The sequence below is a fragment of the Protopterus annectens genome, chromosome 7.part0, assembly GCF_019279795.1.
Source record: "Protopterus annectens isolate FY-2018-M chromosome 7.part0, PAN1.0, whole genome shotgun sequence".
NCBI lineage: Eukaryota > Metazoa > Chordata > Ceratodontiformes > Protopteridae > Protopterus > Protopterus annectens.
In genome coordinates, this window is record NC_056739.1 from 824,527,223 (window position 1) to 824,543,019 (window position 15,797).

Here is a 15,797-nt window from a genome sequence, read left to right on the forward strand (position 1 = left end):
AACAGCACTCTCCAAAGCTAAGAATACAGCATCCATGGGACCAGATGACATCCCAGGCGGTGTACTACATGAACTACAAAATGAACTGGCATCCCACCCAAGTGTCATGTTTAATCATAGCCATCATAGTGGCACACAGCTACAGTTATCCCACTCCACAAGGGAGGATCCGCCTTGGATCCCGGGAACTACCGTCCCATCAGTCTGACAAGACTGATCTGCAAGGGCATAGAATGCATTATCATGGAACTTCTAAACAAAGACATTGGCAACCTTCAAACACCGGACCCCACCCAGTTTGGTTTGTGAAGGGCCGATCTCACCTACTGAATCGGACTTCTTCGAATCGGTCTCCAGAGCTGTGGATGAGGGTAAGGCGGTCCACACCGCCTATCTGGACCTCGCCAAGGCCTTCAACACCATCCCCCCCACTCTGGAATTAGATAACCTTACTAAGCTGGGCATAAATCCCTACGTCACTCGATGGGTTGCCAACTGGCTTGACAAAACCCAGACTGTAAAAGTAGCGGACTCCAAATCCAGCTCCAGACAAGTGGAGTACCTCAGGGTTCAGTCCTGGGACCACTCTTGTTTGGCATCTACTTCTCTGAAGTAGAGGCCAACACTAAGGGACTCTGGCTAACAAAGTCTGCAGATGACTGCAAACTGGGAGCCATTATTGAATCCCCAAATGATGTGGACAGTCTACAAAAGGGCCTTACAGAAACAGATGTCTGGTGCCAGAACCATGGGCTCAAGCTTAATGCCAAGAAATGTACAGTTATCCTCTGGAAAAAAAAAACATGTACCCATGAACTACCACATAGGAGGCAGAACACTAATCGAAAGTGTGATGGACACAAGTAGACAGTGGTCTCACTTTCGATAACCACATCGCCACAAGAGTCAGGAAATCCTATGTGGCACACCTCATCACCAAAGGCTTTTCATCCAGAAAAAAAGGTGGTCATTGTCCCACTGTACTCATCCCTCATTAGACCCATTAGAGTATAATGCCCCATTTGGTATGTGGCTCACAAGACATCTGCAACAGCTGGAAAGGCCACAGAAATACCTCACTAAAAGAATTACAGTCTAAAAAAAAAACTCCAGCTATACTCTTGTGGCATATCGTCTACTCAGAGGCGATCTCTGCTTAACATACAAGGCCATGTCAAACCCTGAGCTGTTGGACATGCTCCACTTAAAATCCCAATCCCTCAGAGCCACAATCTCCAGGGATCTAAACCTTATCACAATGAACAAAACATGCTGGAGGGATAGGTTCTTGACCCAGAGACTCTCCATACATGTCAAGCAGAGCACCTCATTGGCCCTCTTCAAAAGGAACCTTTATGATTGGATGGGAGATAGGAAATTCAACCCGGGGATCGTGTCAGTCGCGCCCTGCTAGACAGGGGCCCAGAGAAGTAAATATTGAGGGAAAAAATGTCCAGGGAATTTTTATGGCTAGGCTTGCATAGGCCTTAAGGCCGATAGCCTAGTACCAAACTATGAACCTATATAACAGGGAGACACTACAATGAAGTGACAATTTGAGGCATAAACCACTGTTGTAGGACAACATACACGCATGAACAAATTCCTTCCAGTTTAACTTAAACTGTTAAAAAAAGCTTCACTGTGGCTTCCAAGGTAATGTGCCCAGTGGGCTTCAGTACAAAATATACTGATCACATTATGGAAAAACACTGCAAAATATTTTAAGTTAATTGTTTTCAAGTAAAATTCCTCCTGCTTTAAGGATGAACTTGTTCCAGGGGCAAAAATGTTCATCTGATCAGTAAAACTGAAAGACACTAGCCAAGGAAAGCTTTGACATTTTTAGCTGAAGGCATAATACTGTTTTACATTTAAGAAATCCCAAACTAGAGATTGAAGCTGTACATTAGATTTTAAATAAGGATCCCAGTTGAGGGTTAAAGTGTAATATGAATGACCTGAGACGTACCTCCCTGGACTACATGGAGAGACAAAGGAGCTCTCTGAGCATGTAGCCCAGGCCGGTATGACCCTGACCTGAGTAGCATCTTACCCTCACCAAGAATGATGCCACAATACGAAGACAAGATGATCAATTTCAACAATTGGCTTAAGTACTGGTGTCATTCAAAGGGGATCCAATGCCTGTCAGCTTGGGATGATATGCTCGACAAGCCACAATCCTTCGCTAGGGACGACTTGCACCCGTCACACCTGGGCTTTCGGATATTGGCAAAGGCTCTTGCTACCCCCATAGTGCCTTTTTTAGGCAAGGCTCAAAAGACAAACCCACCTCCATAGGTATCACAAGGGATGAGTAGCATTACTCTTAGTTTAACGCCAGAAGTCTAAACCTCAAGATGCACGCACTGGAAACTCTCCTTAGCATGGAGAACAGATATCTGTGCAGTAACAGAAACCTGGTTCAGGGCTACCGAGAGCACCCCAGCACTACCAGGTTATACCTCATACCATGCTTTTCAGCCCAAAAACTTGAACCGAACCACAAAAGGAGGGGGAGTATCGATATTCAAAGATACTCACACCTCCAGGTTGGTGGCAAAGCACGAAGCATCAGAGACTATCCATGTGCAATTAACAGTGGGTAAAACTGCCTTCCAGTTTATAGCCTGCTACAGACCACCCTCCCAAACCCAGGAACCCCACTCGGCCTTTCTGAGAACACTGGAAAATATGAAGGTCTCTCCAAACACCATTATATTGGGCGACTTCAACTACCCAAACATAGACTGGGAGCATTACTCTAGCTCCAACACCCTAGCCCAAAGGTTCCTAGAATTTATAAACTCAAATGCTATGGAACAACTTACTGGACCTGATCACCAACATGGGGACTCTCTGCTCCAGACCAGAAGTGTATCCCTCACTGGTAAGATCAGACCACAAACTAATCTCACTGGATATTCACATCCCGACCCCACCCCCTGCCCAGAAAACCACAGTGAAAAACTTCTCTAAAGCATATTTCACACTCCTCAAAACTGAGGTGGAATCCTTCAAAGCCCACGGGCCTGTGGAAAATACGGCCCAGAACGCAGAATCCTTTATAAGCGCATTCTATGAAGACCTTCAGGAATGCATGGATCATGCGATCCCAAATAAAACCAAGACCCAATCCTCCAAAAGAAGACATCCTGTCTGGTGGACCCCAGCCATAAACAAACTATACAATAGAAGGAGGAAGCTACTAAATGATAGGGCAAAATCCCAAAAAAGGAAGGCATCACTGATCAGTATTAGCAAAAAACTACAGGCACTCATAAAATTGTCTAAGGCCAGCTTCGAGAGAAAAATTGCACAGGACACTAAGGATAATCACAAGGCTTTCTTTAGTTATGTTAGGAACCTAGGTGGTAATTCCCAGATATGCTCAGAATTAGACCAAAATGACAAAATACACTGAACCCACAAGACATTGCCAACATCCTAGCTGACAGGTTCAGTGCAAACTCCCCCCCCACCAAAAGGGCAAATATCTATCCCAGCAGAGTGCTGCCCCCCCTGACATCTCAGATGCTCAGGTAAGAGTCGCCCTCTCCAAAGCAAAAAACACAGCATCAATGGGACCAGACGGTGTCCCGGGCTGCGTCCTACATGAACTCCAAGAAGAGCTAAACATAAAACTACTGTTCAATCTCAGCCTTACTACAGAATATGTGCCCAAAGAGTGGCATACAGCAACAGTGGTCCCTCTCCATAAAGGTGGTGCCTCAACGGATCCTGGAAACTATCGCCCCATAAGCCTGACTAGCTTGGTCTGCAAAGCTATGTAAAGGATCATCATGGACCTCATAAATAAAGATATTGGGGACCTACAGACACTGGATCCTACCCAGTTCGGCTTTGTTAAGGGCAGATCCTGCCTCTTAAACCTGGTTGATTTCTTTGAAACAGTCCCCAAGGCCATTAACGACAGGAAAGTGGTCCACACAGCCTACATGGACCTCGCAAAAGCCTTCGATACAATACCCCACTCGGGCATTATAGATAAGCTCACCAGCTTAAATATAAACCCCTATGTCACTAGATGGATTGCAAACTGGCTCAAGGACAAAACCCACATGGTTAGAATTGCTGGAGCCATGTCAGACTTCAAAGCAGTTACAAGTGGTGTCCCACAAAGCCAAGTCCTGGGACCTCTCTTGTTCGATATATATTTCTCAGAGTTACAGGCCAACACGGAAGGACTGTGGCTGACCAAGTTCGCAGATGACTGCAAACTGGGCGCCATAATCCACTCTCCAGCTGACACAAGCATCCTCCAAGGGCCTCAAAGAAACAGACAACTGGTGCCAGAGCCATGGCCTCAAGCTAAATGCCAAAAAGTGTATAGTCATCTTTGGCAAAACAAAGTGCCCACAAATTAATCCATTAAGTACAGAAATTAGGGACCTGGGGACCCAAGTTGATAGCAATCTCATTTGACAACCACGTGGCCAAAGTGGTTAGAAAAACATTTTATATAGCCCACCTAATCATGAAGGGATTCACATCTAGATCAGGGGAGGTCATTGTGCCTCTTTACTCATCCCTCACCAGGCCCATAATTGAGTACAATGCCCCTTTTGGGATGTACCTTACCAGACACCTGCAGCAACTGGAAAGACCCCAAAAGTACCTCACCAAGAGGATCAAAGGGCTCAAACAGATGCCATATGCTGCCCGGTTAAAGAAACTCCATCTCTACTCAGTGGCATACTGCCTGTTCAGAGGCGATCTGTGCCCGACGTATAAAGCCATGTCCAACCTGGAATTAATGGACATGCTGCACCTCAGAAAATCCAAATCCCATCGAGCTACACGCTCGAGAGACTTGAACCTCAACACTGAAATAAATAGGACATGCTGGAGGGACAGATTCATATCCCAGAGGCTCCCTTCACTCTGGAATAAAATCCCAGTCCAGGTTAGGCAGAGTTCCTCATTGACTCTCTTCAAGAGGAATCTTGATGAGTGGATGGGAGATCGTAGGTTTACCCCGGGTATCACTTCTGTGTCACTGTTAGACAGAGGCACAGTATACTAACCTCAAAAAAGGGCATAGCAAAATAAATTTAAAATGGGTGGGGAAAGCCAAACACATTCTGGCTAGGCTTATAAATGCCCTAGGGCAGATAGCCTAGTATGAACCTATGAACCTATAAAAATAAACACTCAGATACTAAACAGATTTCCTTGACGCTAATGCTTGAAAAATAAACTCACCGGTTGGTATGTCTCTGCTCCACACTGGTCACAAGTGTACGTAGCTACAACCATCATGGGCTTGACCTCTGTAACTCTTGTAACAATCCCACGAACATTCACCAGCTTGCCAATGGCATCTGCCTTCACATCCCGTATCACTTTCGGCTTTACGCTACTAGGAGTTTTAAAATATACTTCACTGCAAATGATAAAATGAAAATACAGAAAATGTGACCTTAGTAACAGACAACTAAATATTCTGTACTACTTAGCCAACCAGTACAGCACTAAAACCAATTATACTTCGGGGGGGTCATCAACTTTGTGCCCAAACATGGCAATACAGCTAAACTAACAATCAGTGCTATGCTGTACACTGAAACATCAAGGCAACTAAAATGAAGACACACTAATAAATCCTACAAAAGGCAAGTACTAATCCCACATTCTAGAAAAGAAGCAATCTTATTTCCATAAGCAGATTTAAAAATCATAAAAATGTTAGATCCTCAGAGGATTCCCAAGAGCATGACCCTGCCAGCACTAACTGCACAATCCCACAACAGTTTAAAGAAATCAGATGCGCCCCCCCCAAGAGGCAATAGCCAAACAAGGTGTGCACATAACCATGATGGCCAATACTGAAAGCACATTCAGATCCACAGTTTGGGTTTCACATTTTAAAAGCCAGACATGTTTGTCTTACATCCTCTACACAAGGTATTTTGGAGCCAAGAAATGCTGCCATAAAGTCTCAAATATGCACAATTCTCTACTGGCATCCTCAAACTGTTTGGACATAAATGCAGATAACTGACGGAAGCAGAATAACTGTTCCACAGCCACAAGGCAGGGACTATGGCAAAGCTTGCTTTTGAAATCAACCACAACTATTAAATTGGGGGGGGGGCATAGTAGCTTGCATGAAAGCTGCATTTATCTAATTCTGTGAAACGAAGTACATTCTTACTGTACCAGCCTGAGCAACGATTAGGTTCATAGGTGTGTGTACTAGGCTATGGCCCTGGATCCTTTACAAGCCTAGCCCATAGGGTGACCTGGGCATCGTGCCACCAACCTGAGTTCCTAGTGCCCGACAAGTAGAGCCACTGGAGTGATCCCCAGAGTGTGACTACTAAAAAGGAAGGGTGCAGACATTTTTGGCGCAGTACTCACTCAGCCAAACAATAGCATGGAAGAAGCCTGCACAGCACAAGAGCAGTTGCGACTAGACTATAGCAAAACTGCCAATAGGCAAGCATGTGCCCACCTACGTACACAGCTATAAATTAACATGTCTATGCACTGGCATGTGTGTGTATGTGCCTATACACACCTGTATAAATATTAAACAAATATACGCACAAAATTGGGGCTTGGAAGTACAGTCCAATTTAAGATTACTTTTTGCCTAATGAGCACTGCTAAATGCTAACTTACAATCTTCTCATCAGCTCTGATGGATACTGGTTGTGGAAGTCCCGTGTCTCATTCGGATCTCTTGTTCGCTGTTCCATCATAAGTCTATGCTCAATGTATATATCCAGGGCATCTTTATTCACAACCTAGGAGAGAGTAAAATAAATCAAAACTACTGACCTTTCCACAAATCGTACATGCACTGCAGCTTATCTGAAGACTTCAAGAACCATTACAGCTTACTGACTATTTTCAAAGATGAACAGCAAAACCGCAATACAAAACACTGGCCAATTCCAAATACAGCTCTGCATTTGATTTGAACAGCAACAAAGAATGCAATATGGCAAGAGGAACGAAGAGATAATGTACACGACAAGCTTTAAGGTCACACAGAAGAAGAGTATCTGCAAAAAAGAAAACGAAAGCAGCAAGTGTTGGTGGGAAGCCATGGGAAGCCATGAGGATCATGTAAGTAATCAGCAACTATAACAAAGTTCAAACAGATCAGGAATTTGTCAACTTTAAAAATGCAACTATACATACTTTAAGTTGTTTTGATGCACAAGATAAAATAAAAAAATTTACAACAGCACCAAAACAAAGTGCAACAGTACAATGCCCCAAGCAAAGTAAACTGCATGCCAAAACCAGTTAAATGAGTGACATTGTATACCTCCTTTTCCTTGTAATCTGGTAGCAGCTCATGGACTGCATCAGCAAAAATGGTCATGTAACGCCGTGTATTTTCACAAATAGAGTCCACAAGCTCAGGATCCTCTTCAGCCACATCATCCAGATCAATGTGAAGTGCCACCTTCTCTCTGTGGGCAATGTGCACCTGAAAAGAAAGGCAGTTTGCGCAAAAACAGTTCAATACCTTCACAAATCACAGTTAAATTCTAAGACAGGACCACTACATGCAACAACAACAAAAAAGCCAGAAATGCTGGCGTAGGAAAATCAGGTTTCGTCCACTTTACAGCATAAGTCATAAAAAAGTAATCATCCAAGGAAATGGGGGCATTTGCGTAAATAAAATACGTAATGAAGTAAAAAAATGTCAAGCTTGGGACTTTTTTAGCATTCTTGCTATCCGTCTGGTTTTCTGGACAGCAAACACCTCACTTCAAAATAAGCAGACAAATTTTATTTAAATGACCCAGGTTAGGTCAAACCACAACTTTTAGTTAATACACTTAGAGTGACGCCTTGCTCCACAAAAACCTGTGTAGCATTCTCAGAGGGAGGAAAAAAAACTCACCAGTTGACTTCCATATTTGAAGTGTTTCTTTCCTAAATCATCCTTATAAAACTCTTGAAGAAACTTCTTGCATTTTTCTAAAAATAAAAAAAAAATTTTTTTTAAAAACTGCAAAAAAAGTTTTATGCACACTTTTCAAGCATTAAGTACCACTAAAGCATGCAGACAAAATGAAAAGCCATAGGGAAAGGTCAATCTGAACTTATAGTATTTTGTACAGTACGAAAGCTGGGCTGACTAAGCTACAGCAGTAAGTGCAACCCCAAACCGGGAAAAAAGGCTGGTGAAGGGAATAACTCTATAGCACCCAAGGGGGGTTGAGATACTCCCAATGCCTTTTCAAAACAATTCTTGCCCATTCCTCTTCTGTAGTTAGACGGTACAAAACACAGCCTTCACCCTGATTATCTTTACTTGCCCACAATGCTGTTATTTCTTCAGCTTTCACACATTTAGTTTGCTTCCACAAAGTGTCAACTTAAAATGTGGATATGAAAGTCTGACAGTTGGCTTATAGGATTAAGGAGCTGTTATTCTTGTGGTCCAATGGCGCAAGCTTTGACTCCTTCAGCCGCTATTGCCTGTAACCAAGACACTTAAACCTGACACTCCTCCTGCCACAATATCTTCACTGCATCTTTAACATGATCAACTTCCAGTTCTTACCAGAAAGACTTGCATTGTCCATAGCAGTTTCACTGCAGTCCAACTTACTGCTCCATAACACACGTATTTGCGATGACGGAGCGCTTGACACTGCTGACAAGTTAACCAAGTGGTCAGCAACAAGCCTGCCATCAAAATTCTGAAGCAAGCATTCAAAAACTTATTGATCCATCAGGTCACAAAATGCCCCCTGCAGTACAATTCCCTACATCCTTCTGAAAGAGGCATCAGCCAGCTGAAGATCCACTGACCTAAAGCACATCACTACTTTCTAAATGTGGCATCTATAAACTAGGGCACAAATTCCTACTGCCTATAGGTGCAAAGCATCAAGTGCTGACATCTATGAAGCATCAGGAAAAATCAAGACAGGTCAGCTTAACAAAATGCATATGGATTTAGCAGACAGCACCCAACGTAGGTTTTACCACTTTATTCTGTACCTACTATATTGTATACACTGTCGAACTGGTATAATTTTCCAGACACCATCTTAACTGCCAGCACCAACGGGGGTAAAACTGGAGTCATATGCCTAAACAGATATTCAGATTCCAAAACATTTTTGGAAATGACCTGCTCTGACAGTAAGTTTACCCAAGGATTGAGCACGAGCACAGATTTCTACGGATGTTCTCCATCAGAGAAGCTCCAAATTCATCATCTTTCCCACTGATGGCAAGGACCTACATCAGCCATGGTTAGAGCTGCACACCTAGGGCAGGAGTTTCACATGTACATTGGCAAGGCACCTGCATTCTCCCCGACCAAGATGACAGGCAAGCTTCAACTACTAGAAGATCAGACTTATTTTGGAAAACAGAACACAACCACCCCCACCACAGTTCGGAAGACAGCTCACATTACACAACAATGCATGTGTAATGTGTCAAGAGTCTCCAAAGCCTACAACTCCGTGTGTGTGGAACTTGGCACTGCTAGTCGTCCAACTTTTTAGAGTATTACTGGAAGTACCTAACCCCACATGCAGATGAAGCTTCAACATTACTGAAAACAAAAAGGATGACATCATTGGGGTGGTTTCCACTTCACTCACATCCCATAGTATTCAGCCACCAGTGCTCCTGTTACTAGAGACAAGCATGTACTTACCAGAAATCTTATTCCAAATCTCTCATTTGAATACAAACTGAATTACTAGTTTAATGTCAGACTGTATCGTGCTGAAGTCCACTGCAGATAACAGAAAAGTCAATCCCCTAAACAGATTTTCCCTCAAATACATCAAAACACATGTCCGTGACTCTCATGGACCTGGCATCAGGGAGCACAAATTTAGGTGCCAATACTACCAGGGGAATCCTTGATGCTTCTGAGAGATAAATCCAGACTGCCAGCAAATGCATGAGACACTGGCATAGATCTGAATTTAGTGGTATACCTAAAATAACCCATTCTTATAAAAAGAGAAAAGAATGCTACCCCTTAATGCGCAGACAGATGTTCTGAAACAAAAAAAGCCAAACCATACACCTCAGAGATGTGCAAAGGCATTTAGAATTACCTTGCAAAGAAACTGGCTCATTGTTAAACAAAACTGGATTGCCTTCCCATGTCTCATTCATTGAGGGAACCAGACTATGAGGAACAATTTTATGTTCTGGCAGTATGAAATAACCAAAGGCACACTTCTTATAAAAATGACCACTGCAAAGTAAACGTTTTTCTCAACTTCCTAAACAGGCCATAGCGCAGGTTATTACAACTGATCCAAGCCTGCTTTATAGTGATCTTTCTGCGACTATCCACCAGGTGATGCTTACTTAGTTGCTCATGCTGACTGAAGATGGACTAGTTCAATCAGAAATATCATCCATTCATTTAACACAGTAGTAAATTAATTAAATGTTTGCTTTCAGGACGTCTCCTTTAAGCCTCCCTTCAGCTAAAACATACGCCTAATGAAAAGCAAACTGGGGTCAATAAACAGTTTGCTCAATGGTACTCGGGTGTACGAAGAAAAACTTGAATACTATGTAAACTCCCCGCCTATTCTACCTCTGGTACCCATGACTAGGTTTCTTTAAATTCCAACCTCAACTAGTCGGAGAAACACCACATCACCCCACAGTGCATATTTTCTTCTCAATGTGAACATTGCTTAAATCTTTGTGTTGTGTACCCAATCAAAAAAAAGTGTCCACCAAATAAGCTACAGAACAGTAACCCAAAAAAAGACTGGTTATAAATTTGAGGCTTACCTAAGCCAACAATAAAAACCATGGCAAGGGGGTAATGTAGACAGGATGCCCATCCCAGAGGTCTTCTCAGTCTCATCCAAGGCACTCGCATTTAACTCTTATCATTGAAAAGATGGCTAGAATCATGTTCAGGAAAGTTAGATCAGACAGGGGAGTTTGGGAGATCAGAGAGAGGGATAAGGTTTTATGACGACCTAGCCGTTATCAACCCCCCTCCCCAAAAGCATTGACAAGATTAAGACTAGATGTATTTGCACTACATACAAAAACAGAAAAACTCTTCTGCAGCTTACTGATTGACCTCATATGATTAAAATTAAGAGTTGAAAGGAAAAAGAAAGCCCAGAAAATGCAGACACACACAAGGCATCACACAACTCAGTGCATATTATAAACCAAGAACTGTAACATTTACACCAGAGAATTAAGGGATAATGGTTTTACTGCACACAGTACGGGCTTTGCATTCCATTACCATGCATCATCGATACAACCTACAAAGTGCAGATCCCCAGTCTGGATGGCTGCAACACCTGGCAGAAAAGCAGGTGTGCATTGCAACGGAAGAGCAGTCTGCCTTGGCCCACTCTTCAAAATGAATTCCTGAAAACTGGAACATGAAAAGCAGATGCCAACTGGATCCTTAAAATCAGACAGGCCAAGCCCTGGAAGAGGTCCCCTACTTATGGGGAAAAAAGGGCACATGTACTAGTACCAAGCAAACGTCCTATTAGACCTCAAGAAAGTCCTTGAATACCCTCTACAGTCCATTAACTGCACATCTTAAAATGAACTTGGGACATCAGGGTCACTGCAGGCAGCACCACACATTTGGGTGACAGTAGGGAGAAAGCACGACAAGCAAAAACTAAAATTGAAAATACCAATTCAACCTGAAATGGTAAAACCACCATCAGTATATCTGGGCCACACGAAGACCTGCAAACTTAAAAGCAGACAGTAACAGGATGACAGTTAATGTAGGGCACTGAGAATATTTAGTGCCCAGTTGAGTGTGTGTAAGCTGCTCAGTCACTCCACAATATCTGCATCGATATGCTAGATCAGGTTAACTATAATCAGCACCAAGATAGACTGCCAGTGGTCTGGAACTCGGTCATGCGGAACCCCAACCAGATTTAACATGGGTCTGTGAAGAGACAGGTTGGGGGGGAGAGAGACTACTTCCTGCACATTTCTAAAGTAAGGCAAACTCTTTACACAGAAAGCAACAACGCACCTATATGTAGTAAACAGTGCGCAGACATTTACCAGGCAAGACAGACCCCCACAAATGAATATTACATCACTAGTACAGAATGGAGAAAGAGAGAAAACACAAACAGGTGGCATGTGCTCCTTTGACAGCACTGCAGTACAAGGATTTGGTAGGGGGCGCTCTGCACTCCTGACTGCGCTACCCTGCAGAGTGGACATTAAAGATACCCCCCCCCCATTACGCTGGTGGTAGCTCATGTGGATGTAATCACATAGCACCTGGGGTGAAAGAGGTACAAGTTGCATTACCCTGACCTAATTACCACATCAGTCCAAATACCACCTCTGGTCTCCCATGCAAACAAACTAACCCTGTCAGAATAAAAAAAAAATCATAGTTTAAAAACGTACAATATTTAAAAGTAATACTCTGACTGGAAAAAATGTGCAACTTAAAATCGAGTTAGAATGGCACTAACAAAAGGACTTGCTGTTAGCGAAAACTTAATACAAATTTGTGCAACATGACCAAGACATAAAGGCGCTACCAAACAGCGTGGCCAGTTGTGTCTTTCGGCTTTTTCCCCGGTTAGGGGTCGCCACAGCGGAACTCCGGTCCGCTAATGATTGACCCAGTAAAGGACGGAAATCTTAAGGGTGTTATAATGCACTGTGATCATAATGCCAAAGATCAGAAAGTGCCTTTGCAACATCCGAAAGATTTAGACGTATAAAAAAGCATTACATTTTATGGGGGATGTTATAAGTACGATTCAATATATTTAATCACAAAGCCAAAAATAATTGGGGTGGGTGGGTAATGGACCAAACTATCAACAAGCGACACTCAAAACACTAATAACCGATAAACTACCAATTTTAATTATCCTACTCACCAGAAAATGAAACCTGAAAAGAAAGTTGGTACTGGGGCCTAATATGGGCCGAGTTTGCAAGTTTGTTTGGAACCAAAGTGCTCCATCCCAATTACCAAATAACCAATCACGCTACTATACATTCAAACGCAGCACCAATATAGGTACCACAAACAAGGCAAAGGTAGCGACAGAAGATAGTAACAAGTCCACCCCAAAAAAATTAAAACTACAACATTAAGGGCCATCAGCTATATTATAGCGAAATTAGGTGTCAAATAGCCCGTTCACACAAAAAAGCACCCAAAACGCCGCTAGGTTAACTACCTGTATTTATTATATTAAATCAGCTTTCTAAAGATCGTTCTTCTGTTTAATCTAATAAACGGAGCGTAAAGCCATGTGTTTAGCATTGGTACCACTAATCTTGAAACAAGACTACCTCTAAACAAGTTTCGGTCAAATAAAAAGGGGATCTCGAGTCGCAGGTCCCACTTCTTCCCTTATTGCCCTTTAAACATTCTGCTTGACCAAGGTGGAAGAGCTACTGGGGGACACAAGGGGAAAATGAAAGCAACTATCCAGCTCCCAAAGGGAAAGTATCATGGACAATTTTGGGGAATGAAATTATACCTGAAGTTTTGGTCTGCAAACAATCAGATTATAAAATGCAATGGTTTTAGTCAGCAAACAGCCCAATTATCCCATGGAAACATGCATTTAATTCAGACTCCACATGCAATAAAATGCATTAGAAACACGCGTTTTCAACCGAGTGCCAAACAAGGCTAAGTTTACATTAAAATACTCGGTCTCTTGAGGGGGCGGAAAACTACTTACATATGTTCTACATCCCTCAACTAAACGAACGAAATTTAAAGGAAAATTGAACACAGAAGTGGCATCTTAGATTGGAAAAACTAAACGTGTGCCTGGAGCTACAAGTTGCCCCTCTCTCGGAGCCACAGTACCTTACGGACAGCAGTTTTAGCTTCGTTAAGTATCACAAACTATATGTGCCGCACGAAGCTCAGATCTAAAGCGAACCAAAACACATAGCCACAACTCCCCACATATTCCACTAGATAACTCTCCCTTAGCGACCACTTCCAAAACTGTTTTTGTTCAACAGTAAGCCCCCACCCACGTTTCCGTTCGACCACCAAGTTACTGTTCGCTACCTCATTTACCTTTTTACTTGGAGTTATTGATAACTGACTTTATAGTCTCCACTCCAAATTCTATGAAACGTCTCCTAACAAACGAAACAAGATAAAACGAGGCCTTGCGATTAGCTTCATAGCCCCTCTACACATAAAGGGCCAAAGGGCGCCTTCGCTCCTTCAATCGAAATCCCGCGCCCATTTCCTCCAACTCCACGCAGAGCTTCCTCGACCGCCCCTCACCCGGAGAAGGAGTTCTCCTATCAGTCTACGCTTCATGGAAAAGGCTGCCCGCTACGCTGAGCCCCTCCTGCCATTCTTCAGCCCGCCCGCTAGCTCCGTACCCCCGCGCGCCGCGCCACCGTCCTGGCTTTTTGTAAACAAAGAAGCACATGGCTTCTCCGGCCTGCGAACCGCCAGCCCCAGTCAACTCCTCGCGCCAGGATACGCGTGCTCCTTCCGCTGCGAAAAAAACAGACCCCCCCCCCCCCCAGAAAAAGGAGGCAAAAAGTAGGAAAACTTATCACTTAATTCTAAAGTTTAAAAACACATACAACCATTACAGCCATCATATACGATAAAGCAAGGCAACGTACGCAACCTACGATTCTGCTAGAAAAGATCACCCACTCTTCAACGTAAAAGTAAAACGTAACCGCATCACTATTCTACACGAGCGCGCAACAGGCAAAAATCTTTCGCGAGCGAGCCTCTCCTTGCGTCACTAGCAGCGTCATCGCGCTGCCTTTTATAGCCCGACCCGCCACAACTCCTCAGTACTAAAGGTACAAAACGAGTGGAGCTGAGGTCATCCGAACGCAGGAGTGGAGAGGCAGATAGGGGGCACTAAAAGCAACTACAGAAAGCGCCAACTGTCAGCTCAAATAAAAAACAACGAGCCCATTTTGTAAAAGTACGCACCTTCAAGCATTTGGTTCCCACTGTGATCTCCATCTTAGTTCTCACCAAGCTTAAAGCATCATTTTCTTTCTAGTGTAGTTTAACATTTACATGCAGACATTGGATCAATAACCAGCCAACAAACCAGTTTCACTGATGTGTGCATTTAGCAAAATTTCATCCCTAGAATAACCCTTAAGAATTGCATAAACACCACAGCGGGGCAGATACAGCATACAGAGCTGATCCCCTGGGGAAAAGAGGTTTGCTGGCTCAAAGAAAAAACTTCTCTTGCTTTCCAAAAAGGGACAGAACCCTGAATGACACTCAATTTAGCACCAGCCCTTACAAATCATAGCAGTGGGTCAGAAAAAGCAGCTTCCTAATGGGTATTTACATACTAACTACACAAATCCTAGATTTTGCGCTGTCAGATTAGTCCTCCTTTCCCAGGATTACCCAGTGAAAGAGAATTCTCAAACAGCACTTCATTCTTCAGTTCTTAGCTTGGGTACCCTCTTTGCACAAATATGTTCTCTCAGTGTCCACCTGGAGAGATTTTTAGTGTTATGGTTTCTTCCCACACCCCAGAAATGTGCAATAGGTAAATTGCCGATAGGCTGCTCCAGACCCTGCATTGGAGTAAATGGGCAAGAGAATAAATGAAAAAAAGTTCAAGTAGCATCTCATTATATGGGCACACACCTTGTGTGCTGTGCACATGCAAGCATACACACACACACACACACGTGCATTTACATTGGTCCACTTAATTTTAAAATTTCAAAACAAACCAACCAATTACTGAAGCCCAGGGGATTGAGGTTTTGAAACTATCAAAAAAAAAATCCAAAACAGT

The 15,797-nt window shown here is 43.2% G+C and overlaps 1 protein-coding gene across 5 annotated transcripts in view; it reads right to left on the reverse strand.

Annotated features, from left to right (window-relative positions):
• The window catches only part of MCM7 (minichromosome maintenance complex component 7), a 120,152-nt gene extending 105,438 nt beyond the window's left edge, over positions 1 to 14,714 (reverse strand). The window contains exons 1-5 of one of the 5 annotated variants that reach the window (XM_044077367.1): positions 14,669 to 14,714; positions 7,895 to 7,971; positions 7,307 to 7,471; positions 6,652 to 6,776; positions 5,230 to 5,410 (exon numbers count right to left, since the gene is read on the reverse strand). In XM_044077367.1, coding sequence (XP_043933302.1) covers positions 5,230 to 5,410; positions 6,652 to 6,776; positions 7,307 to 7,471; positions 7,895 to 7,971; positions 14,669 to 14,699 — 579 coding nt within the window. In that variant the 5' untranslated portion in view covers positions 14,700 to 14,714. The other 4 variants (XM_044077369.1, XM_044077368.1, XM_044077365.1 and 1 more) reach the window with 4 other exon arrangements.
• Between the last annotated feature and the right edge of the window lie 1,083 nt (positions 14,715 to 15,797).